Source organism: Cuculus canorus, chromosome Z (assembly GCF_017976375.1).
Source record: "Cuculus canorus isolate bCucCan1 chromosome Z, bCucCan1.pri, whole genome shotgun sequence".
Classification (NCBI taxonomy): domain Eukaryota; kingdom Metazoa; phylum Chordata; class Aves; order Cuculiformes; family Cuculidae; genus Cuculus; species Cuculus canorus.
The window spans coordinates 55,605,769-55,624,826 of NC_071441.1; the positions used below are offsets into that span (position 1 = coordinate 55,605,769).

At 52.3% G+C, this 19,058-nt stretch overlaps 1 protein-coding gene across 3 annotated transcripts; it reads right to left on the reverse strand.

Moving 5' to 3' along the window:
* Positions 1 to 54: 54 nt before the first annotated feature.
* On the reverse strand, positions 55 to 18,679 carry GRHPR (glyoxylate and hydroxypyruvate reductase). Of its 3 annotated transcripts, none has more exons than XM_054055386.1 (9): positions 18,524 to 18,678; positions 18,192 to 18,322; positions 17,823 to 17,895; positions 17,297 to 17,413; positions 16,825 to 16,913; positions 16,039 to 16,143; positions 14,708 to 14,843; positions 13,785 to 13,915; positions 55 to 4,651 (listed from the first exon to the last, which is right to left on the reverse strand). In XM_054055386.1, the coding sequence occupies exons 1-9, from the start codon at positions 18,586 to 18,588 to the stop codon at positions 4,629 to 4,631; spliced, it is 870 nt and encodes a 289-aa protein (XP_053911361.1). In that variant the 5' UTR covers positions 18,589 to 18,678; the 3' UTR covers positions 55 to 4,628. The 3 variants fall into 3 exon arrangements, with proteins under 3 accessions (XP_053911361.1, XP_053911362.1, XP_053911360.1); XM_054055385.1 differs by lacking the exon at positions 55 to 4,651 and adding an exon at positions 10,772 to 11,039; XM_054055387.1 differs by lacking the exon at positions 13,785 to 13,915 and having other exon boundaries at positions 18,524 to 18,679.
* Between the last annotated feature and the right edge of the window lie 379 nt (positions 18,680 to 19,058).

A 19,058-nucleotide genomic window follows, 5' to 3' on the forward strand; every position in this document is an offset into this window, starting at 1 on the left:
AGTTCTTCTCAATTCCTTGAATTCTTACAACACATAGGAATAAAGCATTTCTTTGAGTAAGGAGATCAGAGTAGTTAAGAAGTGATATGAGCAGATAAACATATTTAATTGTACTTTTTATCTGGTTTTATGCATATTTTGGTGTCATTGTGAAATATCAGACCTTGTGCAGGAGGAATTCTGCCTTCTTTCTTTAAGAAAAAATTCAACTTGGAGCATTTTTGGAAGCAACAACTTTAAATTCCATTTTTCATTGACACCTGGTGCCTCTGGGGGACGACTGCTCACACTGTAGCTGGCTGGTTGCTTTCCAGTTTTCCAGAACGAATCAATATCTTAGAGTGGTGTCTCCACTCAGCTGTGCCTGCTGTAGGAGAGCATCTCATTTCAGAGCCTGGTGATGTGGTCAACAAGGGTATCACCCCAACTTTGTTCAGAATTCAGCTTCACAAGCGCTGCAGAGAGATCTTGTGTGAAGACATTGGTATGTTAGCATTATCGAACATCTGAAAATAAACCCTGCCTTCTGTGCCACTGCCTCTGGCTTGATTTACTTGTTTACGCTATCTTGGTGTCTGCCAATGTCATGGACTGACTGAACAAGTAATGCTTGTTAGCTGGCGGGTCTCCCTGTGCTCCTGGATCATCTGGCAGTGCCAGACAATCCTCATGTCAGCACCTTTGTCACATGAGGCCACGTAGTGCTGCCTGTGGCTGGGTTCCTGCTGCACACCAGGGCTTTCTTGGTGGTGAGAGGTCATGCATGCTGTGTCTCATCAACAAGAAGTGGGTCTGTATTTGAGCCAGGATAAACTCTGGAAGGACTGCACTGTCCTATTGGGACCGTGTGAGCTTGTCTGCACCAGCACTGTGGCTGGAGTTGGCCCTAGGGGTTTTGATTGGGCTCAGGGTGGTTTGGTGCCTCCTACAACCATGGCCTTGGCGTGGTGGGCTGTCCTCCTGCTCTGGAGGTGCCATTAAATGTTTCACATGGGTCACTAGGATGCTGTGCTGCTGGCTGACCCGTTTGCAGGGATTCTTACTTCTGCTGCAGCCATGCTGGGAAGGGGTGTGTTGGCTGCATCTCCTTCATCACATGAAGGCTGGGAAGCCTGGGGATTCTGGGAGCATCCCCACTTATGCATGGAGATTACTGACCTTTTTTGCAGCTGTATCCGTTTCCTGAAGGGTTCACGTTGTGCCTGCAGAGGTGCTGGTGCTTGCAAGGGAGCAAGAGGGAGTAGCTGGGTCATGGCATGATTGGTTTTTTGTGACAGCACCTGAAGCACAAGGTCTGCAGCACAAGATACCTGCCTTGGTGACTTGATTAATAAAATGTATTAGTGCTAGATTGTGTGATATGATAGTGTAATTCATGTCTTGAACAGACATCAAGGTAGTTAAACAGCTAGTGAAAAAGCATAAAAGCAGTAGTCTGTAATTTACAGGCTGTGTTGCACTCTTATTTTTTCTTAATTTTCAGCTCCCTGTAAGAAGGAACAACTGAACGGATGTCAGATGTCAGTGGCGGGAGCTGTACATCAGTGCTGCATCTGTGTCTCTGTGTTTGTTGATGTGTGTTCTCAGCTGAGGCCTCGCATTTCTCTGTGGAATCACTTTTAAAGGCTTGCTGTTCCTGCCAGAGAAAACAGTTGTGGAAAGTCTGTGGGAAAGCTTCCCTTTGGAAAACTTGTGCAGAGGCTTGGCTGCGCGCTCTGTCCTCTGCTGGTTGTCCCTGCGGATGGCCCCTGCAGGTCATGTGCATCGGTGGCTTCCAGCAGGTTCCACTGTAGTCTGACTAGGTCAGCCCATGGGAATCTCTTGCTTGTGAAACACCCCCAGCCCGCAGCAGGATTCCCCTGTTCAGGACCCCTGGGAATGGCTGGTGGAACAACAGTTTGTGCTTTGAGTGTGAAATGGCTGCAGTGGATGCTCTCGCTTCTGTGGCAGTTGCCACCTTTGCTGCTTATTTCCAGGGGGCTGAACAATGCTGGTGGCTGAAAAAAGCAGGTGTGACACCCACCTCCACAGCCACCAGCCGCCTGTCCAGAAGGACGGCTTTCCTGTGCCTCTTCCCTCTGTGCTGCAGGCTCCTTCGGCTGTGAGCACATGGGGAATGAAGAAATGCTGCTTCTCTCATAGCAGGTGAGTGCAAGTCTCCTTGTTTGCACCACCACTGTCAGCCAAAGAACCACCAAAAGATGCCACTCAGAAGACATCTGCGAAGTGATTGTTACCCTTTAACATAAAGAAACACTTGTTCTTGTCAAGGACTGATGGTGAAAACCTGTGCTTTAGTCAGTAACAATTTTATTCCTGGTAGAAAATGTACTTTGTAAGTGATTATTATCGTGGTTACTGGAATAATAACTACGTGACATCTGTAAAATCCATAATCCACTGTCACCGCTGCCTGCTGAATTCCTTGTGGTAAGATGCTGATGCAGTGATCTGGAGCCCCTGCAGCTTGCCGCATTGACGGGCTGTGTAGCTGCTGGTGGCACAAAGCTTTGACTCGTGGTTGTTGGCATGGTGTGTGCCCAGAGCTCGCTAAGCAAGAAATCCTGTTCAGAGGCATTTGGCCTTGGCCAGAGACTCTGAAAGGCTTTTCTGTGCTTTGCGGTTGGCAGGCTCAGCTCTGACCAGCCACGCTCAGATATGCCTAAAAACTGACAGGTTCCTCCAAGCAGGGCAGATAGAGAAGGTTAACATTTTACAATTCACAGGCCTTAAGTACTTCTGAAAAAAGTCTTTTCAGTAAGGGCATATGGATGGTTTCTGCTGGCAGAGCAAAATGTTCCACAGCTGTAGAAGGTATTGTTCTTAGAGAATTGCAAGGCGTGACAGCAGCTTCGGCAGCTCTGGCAGCCTTATTTACAACCTCCTGTCTATTTCTTAATGCACTCAGGGAATCAAATACCAGTGCACAGAGACCAGTTCATTTGGACTTTACTATTTCTTGCAATATTAGGCATCACAATAACCTCTTAGATATTTAGTCAACATTCTTCTGCATTACAGTAACTTCACCACTGCCAAAATCTTCAGTGTCAAACTAAAAAACCACACAGACTGGCAAACCGACCTGGTGGATGTGTGCCTATGCAACACAGCCAAGGTTTCCACACCGAGGTAAATCCTTCTGGTTTCTGTTACGTCAATTGGAAACTTTCCAGCCAGTTAATGTACTCAGGACTCCCTTCCTGTTCACACCAGAGCTAAAAAACCCTTTCCTTGGTCAGCAGAGGTCTCATTAGGAACTTCCCAAACAGTTTCGGGATGTGATGGGCAAGCGTACAGCGATCATCAGTGCTTGTGAATCAAAATGTATTGATAAACATGTCAGCTGCTCACTGAGGCATGAAGCAAAGGTCTTCCGTTAAGTAGCCAGCATCAATAACTAATTAGTGAACGTCTTCCAATAACTATTATTGCTATCACAGTATGGTTCAATTAACATCCAGAGAAATTCAAGCAGAGAATTCAGCATGAATGGCTTTGTGACAGAAAGAGAAGTATGGAGTGTACTGGATGGACTTCAGTTCCCAAGCACAGGCTTTTCTCTGTGTCTCTCTGCTCCCCCCTGCACCAGACTGGGGATGCTGCCAGCTGCTGTCCTCTCATCTCTTAAGAAATGTTTTGGATTATCATGCAGCACCCTGCTCAGCTTTTATACAGGATGTGAGTTGGAGAATGCAGCACGCTGCGGCTCTTGGAGGCGCGGACTCACACATTTCCTCTCACCCTTGCCAGAGACCATCCTGTGCTGCACAATAACAAACACTGAATTGAGTGGTTCAGGCACGTTGTGGCAGATCACCATCCTGGGCTTTGCTCCAGAGGCTCTTCTCTGTCAGTCCAGCTGCAGCCCATGGCTCACTGTCTCCAGGCTCTGCCTTCTCTGGCAGTGCCCGCCACTTGCCTTGTGCCCAGCGCACTGGGAGGGAAGTGGTGAGGTGCATGGGGCACTGTTGGGCCTCCAGGAGGGGCTGCAAGGCTTCTCCTGGCTTGTGGATGCCAATGTCCCATGCCTGGAGCTTGGTGCAGAGGAGCTGCTGGCAGTGCTGCTGGGAGCACTAGGAGCAAGCTCCTGCGCTGCCAGTGAGATGCTTTCCCTGTGGCTCTTGCAGCCTCCTCTCCCCATTCCTCTGTGGTATCATTTCTAGTGGTATATGTCCCTGCTCATGGCAGAGGGGTTGGAACTACATGATCTTTAAGCTCCCTTCCAGCCCAAACTATTCTATGATTTCAAAAAAGCACCCGTCCCTGGTTTGTCCAGCAGCCAAGGCTTCATGTTACTTCTCACTTTTTTTCAGTGCAGTTTCCATGGGCATGAGCGGCTCTCACCAAGGTGCTCAGTGTGGTGGAAGTCTTTGGACCACGTGAGGAAGGCTCCTTCCACCCCAGGAGCGTGGGTGCTGGACAGGTGTGCAGCATCTCCAGGCACAGCCAGGGCAGGGAGGTGCCAGCCGGTGTGTGCAGAGTTTGTACCAGCTGAGGGTCCCAGGCCATCTGCAGCATCTGACACTTTGCTCAGTCAGTGCTGGCCAGGTGGGGAGGAGAGGGCTGCCCGTGGTGCTCAGACCTTGTTCCTGCGACGTCCCTCTGGGCTGGATGCAGAGAGGTGTTCAGGTCAGTGAGGGCACTGCTCCTGGGAGAACAAACACAGCAGGGATGGCTGGAGCCAAGGAAGCGGGAGCTGCACCCTGCCTTGCAGCGTTTGCTGGGACTGGGCAGACCTCAGGCAGGAGCAGGACAGACATGCATTCAACCCAGGGGCATCTGGCTGGTTTGACATATCCGTCCCATTCTTGAAGCTGCTGAAGAAAGGCTGCTTTGCTGAGCCACAGGATGGAGAGGAGCAAGACGAAGGTCTGGTGGCCACTCCACATCAGCGACCACATCAAAGCCCACATGTGCAGCAAGGAATGAGCTTGCCATTACGTGTCCACCACCCATTTGCCTATCGGGATGACCAAACTGGCCCCTGGTCACCCCCTCTCACATATCAATACAGGTATGCAGAGTTACACCATAGCCACAGAACAAAGAATCAGAGGTGATCCTGAAAACAGGAGTATTAATAAGATTTATGAATAGAAACCAATATATGTTGTACTTGGATGACTTACGGATGTGGAAAACATGAGTTTTGTGTGTTGGAAATGGCTTGATGTATGACTCTGGAGTTTTTCAGATCCCTACACATCGCTGGAGGTTGCACTGGCAGGGGGCCAAAGCAACCCACTGCGTCCCTTACCAGTGGCGCCACTGGCTAAAGGTAAAGAAGACAGGGAGCAGGGCTGACTGATAGCCCAGATGTTGTCACTCCAGAAGGGACTATAAGAGGATGAGAAGAGCAGATCATAATTGCAGCTCCCTCTCAGCTGGTCTGAGACCCCCACCAACATCAACATAACATCATGGATCTAATCCCTCCGAGCACCGGAGCATCTGCAAAACTTCACCTGCAGCAACCTTGTGGAAACATCTAAAAAGACTTTGTGACTGAACTCTGTACAGGTCGTATAGCCCCTCACAAATCCTTATAGGATGCTAATATTGGTCTAGACTTAAGCCTATATTCTTGACTTAGAATTTTAACATTATAGGTAATAAACTAAATGTTTAAATGCAGTTCTTAGTCCTACTCTGTCTCCCTCGGGGTGTGACACAGCTGCAGCGTCACATCAGTGCTGGGGACAGGGACATGCATGGGGCACGTGCTGAGCTCACCCTTGCACAAGCCCAGACGCTGTCTGCCAGGGCCAAGTCTGTGAGCCCCAGAAGGCAAAGGTGCATGCGTAGCCACAGAGGCAGCGGAGCTGATCCGGTTTCAAAGGGACAGGGCCCTTGCCTGTCAGCTGGGAGAGTTGGCTGCTTCTGCCACCACTCACCCTGGACATGTCCAGAAGAGCTCCATGGGAGGGTCCCCTGGCTCAGCCCAAAACAGACTGCAAGCACTGACTGAACGATGGCAAAAAGAGCCATGAGAGGAGCAGCAGCCTTGAGCTGCCTCTAGCCCATGTGCTCTCTCCCAGAGGCTGGGAATGCCCTACATAGTGTCAGTGGAACATCCACAGACTGGTGATGGACACCACATTTCTACTGCAAGAGCACTGTGTATTGCGGTTGCAGCACTGTCCTTGCACTGCTCTGCACTTTGTTGTTGTGTCACTCTGCTATATCAAAATCCAATGTAACATCAGATGCTTACAGAGAGGTAGACTTGGTACGAGGCACCAAACATTCCTTGTGGGGCATCTGAAAGAACCTGTTTAGGGGGTACCAGGCTCCAGCAGAAGCTGGGTCGGGGGTGATTGAGGACACTGGTCTGGTAGCGCTGGAGCCTGCATGGCTGGAAGCAGGGTGCTCATGCCCACCTGCCCCACGCACCTAGCAGAAATGATGATGCAGTAGCAGCCCCGTGGTCGATGCAGGTGCTCTGCTGATGGCTAATCTCATCATTGCTCAGCAGCTTTTCAGTACCTGTCCTGGCTAAACACTCTGGGTGTGCTTTGTGTGTATCTGTGGGACAGATGCCCCTGGGGTCAAGCAAATTGAAACAGTCACTCACCTCCTCCTCCTCTATGCCACAGCCTTAGAAACAGCTGTCCCTAGGTCCATACACTACTCTGAATGCTGGAACCTGGGGAACAGAGTGACAAGGCTGGGAGAGGAGGATAGGTAGTTGAGAGCCACAGCTCACAAAGAACTGGGTGAGTCTAGGTCTGCTTTTCACCACATTCCCCAGCACAAGGATGTGGAGCAGGGAGGAGGCTAGTGGGAGCCTCCTCCACATGTGCTGCAGAGTCCTATTCCCTTGATAGGAACGGTTGGACTCAATGATCCAAGAGGTCTTTTCCAACCTGGTGATTCTATGATTCTGTGATTCTATGATTCAGGGCTGGCTGGGGTGGGTAGCACTGCTGTGGCACGGTGAGCAACTCCTGCAGGCAGCAGGCACGGCTGTCCCGTCCACCTCACGGCTGTAGGTGCCAGGACGGCACGAAGGGATGGGACCACAGCAAGGCTGACTTCTAACCTGCAGCCTGGCAGCTGCTAGGCAGGGATGGACCAGACAGCCCCCGGTCTTGTCCCCACGTCAGCCTTAGCAGGCTGCACTCACCAAGGCTTCCCACCACCCCACAGAGGTAGAGCACAAGAAGTTAAATTGAATTGGCTTCCTCATCACACATGTGTGTGGAACACAAGTCTGCAATTCGCAGAGGTGTCCAGCCCTGACAATGCTGGCACTGCAAAACAAGCCTCTGGTAGAACTCCAGTGAAGTAACGTGACGGTGCTGGTTTAACACACTTTGCTAAGTGTTTATATATACATGTATTGATTTTAAATCCCATACATCTAATACTTGCCTTTTATCCTGAAAATCCCAGTTGGGTGTTTTCCTTTGGTCACCTCTGTGGTAACCTTTTCAGAACTGCTCCCTGTGCTGGCTGCCCAAGAGTGTGAGAAAACCACTGGTCTAGACTGTGAAGCTGAGACTGTGGTTCCCAATGAGAGAAGAATCCTGGAGCCCCAAAAGGTTGGGCTTCCACCTGAGGAAGAGCAGACCCCTGATCTGGGCTTGCTCACAGCAAAGAGGGAAGGACAGCTGCAGGGGACCAAGGAGAGAGGTTGCTTTCAAGCAAGCTCCCAGAAGAAGCAGGGTAACACTGAGAAAGGGGATCACTCCCTCGTCATACTTGGGAAAAAAACTTCGCCAGCCTGCAGCCAAGCCCCTCACTGAAGAGTGAGGACCTAGCTACTCCTGTACTCAGGAGCAGGGTTGGGTGCTGCAGGGCTGGGTGCTGCAGTGCTGCACACTCACTGCACATGGCTTTGCTGCAGATGGCTTACAGCAGGCACACTGCCTAGGGAAACTGGAAAATGGGGATCACATCCAACAGGTGCGCATTCCAAACAGGATTTCTGACAAGCTTTGAACATGTTAAATTCCTCCTGCCACTGCAATGCAACATCGCGGCCACCTCTCTCTTTTCCTTAAGTAAACAAACAATGCCGTCACGGCATGCTGCCCTTAAGCAGGACATAGAATCACAGAATCACTAGGTTAGAAGGGACCCACTGAGTCAACAAGTCCAAACATTCCTTTTAACACTCCCTAAACCATGCCCCTCAGCACCTCGTCCACCCGTCCCTTAAACACCTCCAGGGAAGGTGACTCAACCACCTCTCTGGGCAGTCTGTTCCAGTGACCAATGACCTTTTCCATGAAAATTTTTTTCGTGATGTCCAGACTGAACCTCCCCTGGCACAGCTCGAGGCCATTCCCTCTTGTTCTGTCCCCTGTCACTTGGGAGAAGAGGTCAGCTCCCTCCTCTCCACAACCTCCTTTCAGGTATTTGTAGAGAGCAATAAGACCTCCCCTCAGCCTCCTCTTCTCCAGGCTAAACAACCCCAGCTCTCTCAGCCGCTCCTCATAAGACTTGTTCTCCAGCCCCCTCACCAGCTTTGTTGCTCTTCTCTGGACACGCTCCAGAGCCTCAACATCCTTCTTGTGGTGAGGAGCCCAGAACTGAACACAGTACTGAAGGTGCCGTCTCACCAGTGCCGAGTACAGAGGGAGAATAACCTCCCTGGACCTGCTGGTCGCGCCATTTCTGATACAAGCCAAGATGCCATTGAACTTCTTGGCCACCTGGGCACACTGCTGGCTCACATTCAGTTGACTGTCAACCAACACCCCCAGGTCCTTCTCCTCCAGGCAGCTTTCTAGCCAGACTTCTCCTAGTCTGTAGCACTGCATAGGGTTGTGGTGCCCCAAGTGCAGGACCCGGCATTTGGCCTTGTTAAACCTCATGCCATTGGTCTCAGCCCAGCGGTCCAACCTGTTTGGATCCCTTTGCAGAGCCTGCCTACCCTCCAGCAGATCCACACTTCCTCCCAGCTTAGTGTCATCTGCAAACTTGCTGAGGGTGCACTCAATGCCTTCATCCAGGTCATTGATAAAGACATTGAACAGGGCTGGACCCAGTACCCATCCCTGAGGAACCCCACTTGTAACCAGTCTCCAGCTGGAGTTAACTCCATTGACCACCACTCTCTGGGCCCGGCCATCCAACCAGTTTTCAACCCAGCGGAGTGTGCGCCTGTCCAGGCCAGAGGCTGACAGTTTCTGCAGCAGAATGCTGTGAGAAACTGTGTCAAAGGCTTTACTGAAGTCCAAGAAGACTACATCCACAGCTTTCCCTCATCCAGCAGTTGAGTCACTTTGTCATAGAAGGTGATCAGGTTAGTTTGGCAAGACCTGCGTTTCATGAACCCATCTTGTAGATGGGCACAACATTAGCCAGCCTCCAGTCCAGTGGAACTTCCCCAGTCAGCCAGGAGCATTGGAAGATGATGGAAAGGGGTTTGGAAAGGACATCTGCCAGCTCCTTTAATACTCTTGGGTGGATCCCATCCAGCCCCATAGACTTGTGGGTGTCTAGCTGGGCAAGCAAGTCTCTAACCACCTCCTCTTGGATCATGGGAGCCTCGTTCTGCTCCTCTAACTCCTGGGTTTGTACACACGGGGAACAACCTCCCTTACTAGTAAAGACTGAGGCAAAGAAGGCATTAAAGTACCTCAGCCTTGTCTTCATCCCTTGTCACTGTTGTTCCTTCTACATCCAATAGGGACTGAATATTCTCCGTAGTCCTCCTTTTCTTGTTAACGTATTTGTAGAAAGATTTTTTACTATCTTTCACAGGCTTAGCCAATTCCATTTCTAGCTGGGCCTTAGCCCTTCTGATTTTTTCCCTGCATGATCTCACTTCCTCTCTGCAGTTCTACCCAAGACGCCTGTCCCTTCTTCCAAAGCTCATAGACATCCCTCTTCTTTTTTATATCTCTCAAGATCTCCCTACTTAACCAAGCTGTTTTTTTCCTCTGCCGCCTCCTTTTCCGGAACATGGGGATGGCTAAAGGGGATGACAGGGTAAGCAGCAGGAGCAATCCAAGAATCATGCCACATAAACTGTTTCCACAGCTGGACCTGAAGATCATTTGAGAGGACTGGCAAGGAGAGATGGGTTTATAAAGCCCTGTTTATAGAAGATGGACAGTTGCTGCAGGAGAGATGGAAACTCCAGAGGGCTGGAAATGTGCTCCTCCACACCTCTTCTGGCAGCCAGACGCTTGGCACCCACTCAGGTTTTCCTCTGCACTAATGCGTGTCATTCCATGTCTGGGGAAGAGAACAAACTGGGGAGTTGGTGCTGGAATCAGAAGGGCTGTAGAACTTCCTAGCGTGAAATCCCGTTTGTGATCCATGACAGAGCCATGCCCAGAACCAGTGACAGACAGAAAGGGCAGAGCTGGAGATGCCTGGTAGCCACATGAGCCTTTGTGGCTTTTCTTTAGACATCTGAAGAACAGAAACATCACCCTTTGTCACTGATGCCACAAGACCTTCTCACACATGCTCAGCAGTGGGCTGGCAGCAGCAAGCTGGGCAGCAGCGAGCCAGTGCCAGCTGAGCAGTTAAGGCTTCTTGTGTCCGGGCTCCCAGCTAGGAGCTTCAGTATGGAACTGCCTGGCTTTCATGGTGGCCCCAGGAGAGGCTCCAAGTAGAGATGCTGCAGCAGCAGCTCCCTCATGGCACGACACACACTTGCTAGCCACATACATGACAGTCCCAAAACCGCAAGTGTTTTCTGAATCGGGGCCAAACCCCATCCATCGCCTGCTGAGTGCAGTGCAACACACATCCATGGGACTCACAGCACGGGATGCTCTGCCACACACCTGTGGGCATTCACAAATGAAATGAACACGACACATCCACTGCTCCTTTTTAATGGCTCCACTGCAGTTTTTGCACCACTGGCACGCTGCTACAGAGGTGAGGAGGCCCTAGACCGGTCTGTGAAGCTGCTCCACGGCAAAGTCACACCAAGGGCTCTGGCGGTCACAGCACCAGCTCGTGGGGCATGGGCTCCCCTCGCAGCCCGGCCAGCAGGTTGTCAGCCGCCAGCACTGCCATGGTGCTCCTCGTGGCGTACGTGGCACTCCCGATGTGCGGCAGAACCACTGCAGGGGACAGGAGAAGGAGGGTTACTTTATCTTTTCTTGCCTTGGCTGACCTCTCACAGCCTCCTTTGGGGATCTTCCAGTGCACCCAGCACCAGCCGCAAGTCCATCTGAAGCGGACATTAAACATGGAGCGTAAAACAGAACCACCAGCCACTGAGGACTTGCAAAAGAATCTGATAAACAGCTAACTGAGCTATTTTTTAAGTCCTCTAGGGCAAAGACAGTCACCCAAGACCGGGTCCACTTTCTATGTTCAAGCTTGGTGCTCACCTTTCAGCACGGACTCGGGGGCAGGGCAGATGTAAAATGCTACCCCTGCAGCAGACACATATGCAGTGACATTTGCATGCTGTTGCCTGATTGCCACGCAGCTTTAGGAGGTTCTGCTCTCCGACAGGCATGAACCAACACACACTGGAACAAGAGTCTTCACACTGCTATGACACATTGTGGTCCACAGCCTGCTGAGTGCACCGGAAAGGCACACACGGAGGCAAACAACTGCTGTTGAACAGAGCTGGCTTGATCCAGTACAATCAGGATGGGGGTTTTTACCCATTTAAGTGAAAAGGCTCATTTTATGCAATGCAAATGGCTTAGCCAAAGCTCCTTTAGGGGTAGATTAACATCATAACATCAGTAGTGGAGAGTACTTGCCCAAGGTCTGCATAAAAGCCTGCACTGTAGTCCCTGTTTTATAACAGCGATCACCTACAGGCAATGCAGAACTAAACACCAGACATGCTGCTGTCCCATGGGGAGAAGGTTCTCCTCCAGCTGTGGGGCCATGTAAGTCCTTTCTCCACAGTAAAGAACCAGCCTGGGTTCCTTGTTTACTGTGACAGCAATGTCAACACGTCTTCCTCCTCTACTTATGCCGTGTTCTGGCAGCTGCTGAAACTATTTGGCAGTTTTCAGTGAAATCTCTGAATAGTTTCAGAATCATCAAAGCCTCATTTTGGTGAAAATATATACCAATGTATTTATTTTTATCTTGCTTGGTGTTGTTCCAGAGCTCTGAAATCTCTGAAGTCCTTAAAATATTTCCAGAAAGTCTCTTCTTTCATCATTTCGCACAAAACCAAATATAAAATAGCTTTTAGCACATAGGTGATCAAAGTAACAGCTATGAACCTGTATTTCAGAAGTGAACACTCAGTCATGGGACATTCCAAATTTTCATGGATGTCTCCACAGTTTCTTTGTGAACAGACTTCTCCTACTATTTAGCCTGGAGAAGAGGCAGAGGGGAGACCTCACTGCTCTCTGCAGCTCCCTGAAAGGAGGTTGTGGTGAGGTGGGTGCTGGGCTCTTCTCTCAAGTGACAGGGGATAGGATGAGAGGAAATGGCCTTGAGTTGTGTCAGAGTAGGTTTAGAATAGATATTTGGAAATATTTCTTTACTGACAGAGACGTGAAGCCCTGCCAGAGGCAGCCCAGGGCAGGGGTGGAGTATCCATCCCTGAAGGGATTAAAAAAATGTGTAGATGTGGCGCTTTGGTAAACAGTTCAGTAGGTACAGTGGTGCTGGGCTCACGGTTGGACTGTATGAGCTTAGAGGTCTTTTCCAACCTCAGTGATTCTATGATTCTACTCCCGAATCCTCCCTCTTGGAGAGAGCACATCCTGCTGCTGCCTGTCCAGCTGCTCTAGTGTTTTGCCCATCCAAGCAAAGACACATGTTCCCCCCCACCAGACCTCACGCTTGGGGTGCAGCCTGAGCACTGAGTTGCTCGACCGTGTGAAGGAAGCTACTCTGTCCTGGCGTGTGCCATCCGCTCTCAGCAGGGCTGGCCACCCTGGCGAAGCCAAGCAGCCAGGTGGGAGCAGGCACCCTGCCATTGCACAAGATGATTGCAGACATTTACTGCATTTAATGCAGCCTGGCCATGCTGAACCACAAAAGCAGCTAAGCAAGCCCCTTCCTACCTGGCCTTCCTCATTCTGCCTAACCTCCTCCTGAGAAGACATGCACCAGTCCTGGGACCAGCACCTTCCCACCTGCCCATTACCATCCAGAAAACAGGCTGCCTGGACTCATCGGGCTCAACTCCCCTGGTGAAAGCTGCCTTAGGCTGCCCACAGGATGTGGCTGCAAAGAAACCTCTGCTCATTCCACAGTGTGAGCACTTGCTGGCATCTGCGGATGGCAGAACATGGTCAGCACTTAAACAAGGTGTGGTTCTGAGCACACGTGCTGAACCTGCACCTAGTATTGCGGGCTCACAGTAGATAAGCTAGCTAGTGAGCCCTGCAGTGGGTGCAGTGCTTCTGAGGCCGGCTGAGATTCCTCTAGGCAGACTCAGCACCCAACTTTCTAGCACAATATACTCCCAGGAGCTTGCAGAATAGTAGAGCCTGGCAGGGTTTGAGCATGGGTTTGGTTTCTCATTCAGGCACCTGTTGTGATCAGACTCCTCCAGGAATTTCACACCATCAAATTGAGATCCATCAGGAAGTTGTTATAAAAATGAGCCAACTGCTTTCTGAAGAATGAAAGTATGCTTGTCATCATGTTAACAAGATCTTCCCGTCTAGCACCCCCCCATATTGTACAAGGGCTACCTACAGTCTGCTTAAATATACTTGGCCTTCCTGTCCTTCCACATTTCAGTACTTGTTCACACTGGCAGGCTAAAGAGGGTGGGGAATAATCATTACACTAGGGTTCCCACCCATGGGCACGCAAAGCACAGGCTGCCAGAACAGAGCAGACACCCGGCTGCCTGGCCGGCCACTTACCACAGTTCTTGAGAGAGAGCAGGGGATGGTCAGTGGGCAGCGGCTCTGGTGTTGTGACATCCAGACCTGCTGCTGCAATCTGTCCTTGGGCCAGTGCGTTGTACAGGTCCTCCTGGTTTACCACAGCACCCCTGGCAAACACAGAGGGAGAGGCCCATGCTGCTGCTGAGGGGTCCCATAGGTTTAAAGTGGTGTGCGGTCAGGATACAGGACATGTAGGACAGCCTGGGCAGTGGCAGCTAGTCCCCAGGGCTGCCTAAGTAGAGGTCAGATCCTCTTGGGATGCACCTGAACTCCCCCAGCACAATGAGCTGCTCCAGCCACAGGCTGCCCACCAGCAAGGAGAAACACCAGGTGCCCGAGCACAGGACAACCCCAGCACACCTGTGGAGGGAGGCACAGGCAGCTCAAGGCATCCCGGATGACTGGGTGGGTGCTACATGTGGGGCTGTATGGGTTCTGCCCTACTGCTGCACTCCATAGGAAGGCAGAGGGAACAGGAGGCTCTCCCTGGACTTGGCTAAGGAGCCCCATTACAGCCATCTCCATCCCCAGAACAAGGCTTCTAGCCGTCAAAGCCCTCGCCTGGATAATCCCTCAGCCTCATCCTCCTGCCACCCAGCAGTCACCCATCCATCTACCCCATTGGACTGGAACATGGAGCTCTGGGAAGCAGACAGAGGTTGTAGCCCTCTGAATAACTTATCTTGCCTTTAGTTTGATCCCAAGAAATCCTGGGCTGGAGAGAGTTTGCCACATGCTGCGCAAATGGTCCTGGCGGTTGCAACCAGAAAGGCTGTAGACACTGTCTGGATTCCAGTGGAAGCACATCCCACAGACCACCAGATGCCCCTTGCAGCCACAGCCATCGGCCACTGGCAGGGTGATAGCCGCATCCATGCAAGAGACTGGGTTGTGATTACCTGCTTGTGTTGACGAACACAGCAGTCTTCTTCATTCTGCTGAAAAATTCCTTGTTGCACATTCCCTGGGTGTCTGGAGTCAAAGCACACGTCACCACAATGAAGTCCGACTCTTCAGCCAGCCTCGTGAGTGGCACTGAGTGGAGAAACACAGGTCACAGCTCTGCTGGGAGATCTCACCAATACAGCTCACCAACCCTGTTATCCCTAAAATGTGCCAGTGAGAGCTGCTCTGGAGAGATGCGACTGACCCTTCTCCACGGATGAGGAGACACAAGGATCAGCAAACACCAAGGAGAAGCCATGCACATTCCTACAGACAGTTCTGTAGAGTTTCGTTTCATATCTAAATTAAATTCAAACCACAGAGGAATACAGTGATGCTTCAGCCTTTGGGCCCGAGAGGAGGCTGTGGTCTGTATTTCATGTTTAAACAGCTACAGACGGCAGCACATACCAGATGTCAGCATATACCAGATGTCAGCTCATACGAGCTATACCTCTATAAGGTACCCACAGAAAGTGACCCGTGCCACTTTTGCTCCTGGACGAGAGGAGAGGAGAGCACAAGGAGCAGGACAAGTTCTGCCAATGACTGTGCAAAGAAGTACCAACTGGAAATGTGCTGGCTTTGGATTGAATAATTAGCACCCAACGCACATCTTGGGACTCTAACAGGCTCACTCAATAGTTGCAGCAGACGAGAGATAACCCAAAGCTCGGCTGGAACGTGACACTCATTTTATAGCAGGAGGTTAAAGCTGATGTTTTGTTTCCAGCAACCAACGTCTGCTCTCGGTGCATACCTGCCTCAGCCTCAGCCTGTCCCCTCCTTGCTGTGGGTCTTCTCAGGACCTATGCCATGGGGCATGGCTCATAGGACTCTTCCCCTCCTCCCATGGGCAGCCACTACTTTGCCCTCTCTGTCCCCTATGTTTGACTTTCTTCCCTAGCTGGAAATCGCACAGGGACAGACACAAGGGCAAAGATGAAAGGCAAAAGCAGCAGCAACAGCCACAGTCCATAGGTACAGTGATGGTCAGTTGGGCCCCAGGTGTGCCCAGCCTTCTGGCTGAAACTGCCTGGCTCAAAGGAGGCAGGACGATGGCTTTCCCTCCCTGCCTCCATAACTGCCACATGGCAACTGTTTGGGACTGTCATTCCTGTACAGCGGTTCACACAGCTGCATCAAAGAAACATCAAGACCCCCCAGATCACACTCTCCGTCTGCCAGCCCCCACTGCAGGGTGACTTCATCCCAGAGCCACCCCAGCCACAGCACTCCATGGCGAACAGTCACCCATCACCCCGGCTCCTGGCACCTTTCTTACCAAACTCAGCTTCAAACTCCGCTGCACTCTCTGGTTTTGGCCGACTGCCAGTGTACAAAAACTTCTTGACTCCAAATGGCTTCAGGCGGCGGGCGATTGCCTGTCCTAGGAGTGAGAGAGAAGACGGTCCAGCTGCTGCGATGGTACTGACACAAGGCATGCCACACAAATTCGTGCCGGCCCATGGGCTCCATCAGGCCTCTCCAGGCGATGCATCCTTTGGAAAGCTCACACTCAGAGTGACTGAGTACATCTCTTGCTAATGAGTTGCTGTGGTGAGATTGCTCCTGCTCGGCTGCTTTCAAGTCTGGAGCATGGCAGGGATGGTGTAAGGGGTGGATGTCTTCTGCTGCTCCTCACGTGAGGAGCAACAAATGCCCAAAGAGCAGAAACGGAGCTGCAGAAAGGGACGATACACCTGCAGCTAACCTAGGGAGCAAACTGAAACGTCAGGAAAGAAACAGCCATCTGCTGGTGGAGTTCACAGCTGAACAGGTAGCAGGCACGTCACCTTGGACTTTGTCAGGGTGTTTGTTTAACTGAAAATTGAGAGGACAACGTCCAGTTTGCTGTAGCATTCAGATATAGTCAATGCATATGAAAGCTTTAAACTTTAAGGTTTAGGCCTGATGATTCAAGATTGCTGATCAGAGCCTCTACCCAGCCCTCCTTGTGGCTACTATAGTTTTTAAGAGCTAAGTACCAGGGACACCACCTTGTCTGAACCTCCAAACCCACCCTGCAATCACTGTAGACATGCCAGTCTTGCTCCTGGCCTGCACTTACCTATTCTCCCCAGTCCTATGATGCCCACCGTACTATCAGACAGACCATAGCCACACATCCACAAGGGCTTCCATGTTGTCCAGCCACCACTGGCAGAGAGAGCAAGATGGAAACAGATATCAGAGAGCAGCGGCATGAGCCTGCTCAAGCCCAGCCCAGTACTTGGGCAAGCACGCCACAGTGCAGCACTGTAGGCAGCCAGGCCCTCTGAGGCTCCTTCTTGAAATGACCTCAGTGGTCTCCAGCAGGAATCTCCTTGGACCCTGGATACACAGCAACGCCAGCCACAGCTGCCTTGGGACTGGTTTAATTCAGGCACTTCTAACAACAGCCATGGAATGACTGCCTGTCTGTGGGCTCTGGGCAGACCTCCCTGAGGCATCTGTGGTGGCCTCGATGTCCCCTCCTGGCACTGACAACCTGGGGTTAAGCAGGCTCAGAAGCCAGCCCATGCTCCAGCTGCCATACTCACCTCTTCACCTGCTCCACTGCCTCTGGCAGCCGGCGGCACGCAGACAGGAGCAAAGCCACGGAAAGCTCTGCAGTGGCATCAGTCAGGACGTCGGGGGTATACCCCACGCGGATCCCTCTGCAAGGCAGGCACAGGCTGGTGGTCAGCACTGCCAGACATGGGGTGATGCCTCAGCATTCCCGGACAAGATGCTGTGCTACATCTCTTCTAGAATCTGTACCACCACGTGCAAGAGGACAGCCCTTCTGTCTCCCCAGCCCTTCCTCCAGATGCTCTTCTCAGCAGCAGCTGGGGTAGGGTTATCCTACTCTTGCCTGAGCATCTAACGGCTCCTCCAACTGCAGTCGGGCTGGGGATGATCCTAGCAAGAGGGACACACAGGTTGCAAACCCTGTCCAGCCCCACGCTCTGCACCTGACAGTACCCTGTTGCAGAGCCCTGCAGCTCTGCCATGCTGGAAGTGTGACAAGCTCTGGCTTCGCCTTCCTTCCCCACCATCTCTTGTCTAGGCCCAGGCAAGCGTTACCTCTGCTTGATTTCGTCCAGGGCGAGGTGGTCAAATCCCACGGACATTGTGCTGATCACCTTCAGGTTGGGCCCTGCAAGACACCACCAGCATGTGGCTACCCAACATTGGATGGGACGAATGGAATGGGAATGGAAAGGGAAAGGGCCAGGACTGGGATGGGAAGGAAATGGGTCAGGAATGGGAGAAGGATGGGAGGTGCAACTGGCTGGGAATAGGACAGGGAAATAGGCCAGCAACAGGAATGGAATGGGAACACAAGGGGAATGGGCTGGGAATGGTAGCAGAAACAGCTGGGAATGGTAGCGGGACAGGCAAGGAATAGGGGGGGAAGGGATGGGGCTGGCGGGACCCGCGTCCCACACGCACCAGCAGCATCCAGCACCTCGCGGTCGATGCGGTCGGAGAGCAGGCACAGCAGCCCGCGCTTCCCCGCAACCCCCGCCAGCAGCTCCGCCCGCGGCACCGGCTCCTCCGAGTCCCACAGCTGGACACGGCACCTGCGGAGTGTCCGGCTGTCACCGACACCGGCACCGGCACCGGCTCCTCCGAGTCCCGCAGCCGGACACGGCGCCCGTGCAGCGTCCGGCTGTCACCGACATCGGCACCAGCACCAACACCGCTGCCCCGCTGCCCCGAGCCCCGCAGCGTCCCCGCCCCCGGTCCCCGGCTACCCCCGGCGTTCCTGGGGCCGCGCTCACCCTCCCGCCTGCGACAGCGCCCGTAGCCCCTCGGCCGGGATCCGCCGCGTCACGAACACCGCCATGGCGGCGGCGGCAGCGGGAGGGCGGGGCCTGGGGGAGCGCGCGGGCGGCACCGCGCACTTGCAGGGCACTCGTGCAGCGATACGGATTACACCCGTGCAGTGCACAGGCGCAGGCGCACACGGGCAGCGCACACGTGGACCGCTTGTGTCGCGCACCCGTGCAGTGCACGCATGGAGCGATGTGCAGCGCACAGGGGCAGCGCATGCATAGAATCATAGAATCACCAGGTTGGAAAAGACTGCTTAGATCATCGAGTCCCGACATTCCTATCTACCACTAAACCACGTCCCTGAGCACCTCGTCTCCTCATCTTTTAAATACCTCCAGGGATGGTGACTCAGCCACCTCCCTGGGCAGCCTCTGCCAGTGCCCCATGAGCCTTTCCGTGAAAAATTTCTTCCTGATATCCAGCCTGAACCTCCCCTGGGGCAGCTTGAGGCCATTCCCTCTTGTCCTGTCCTCAGTCACT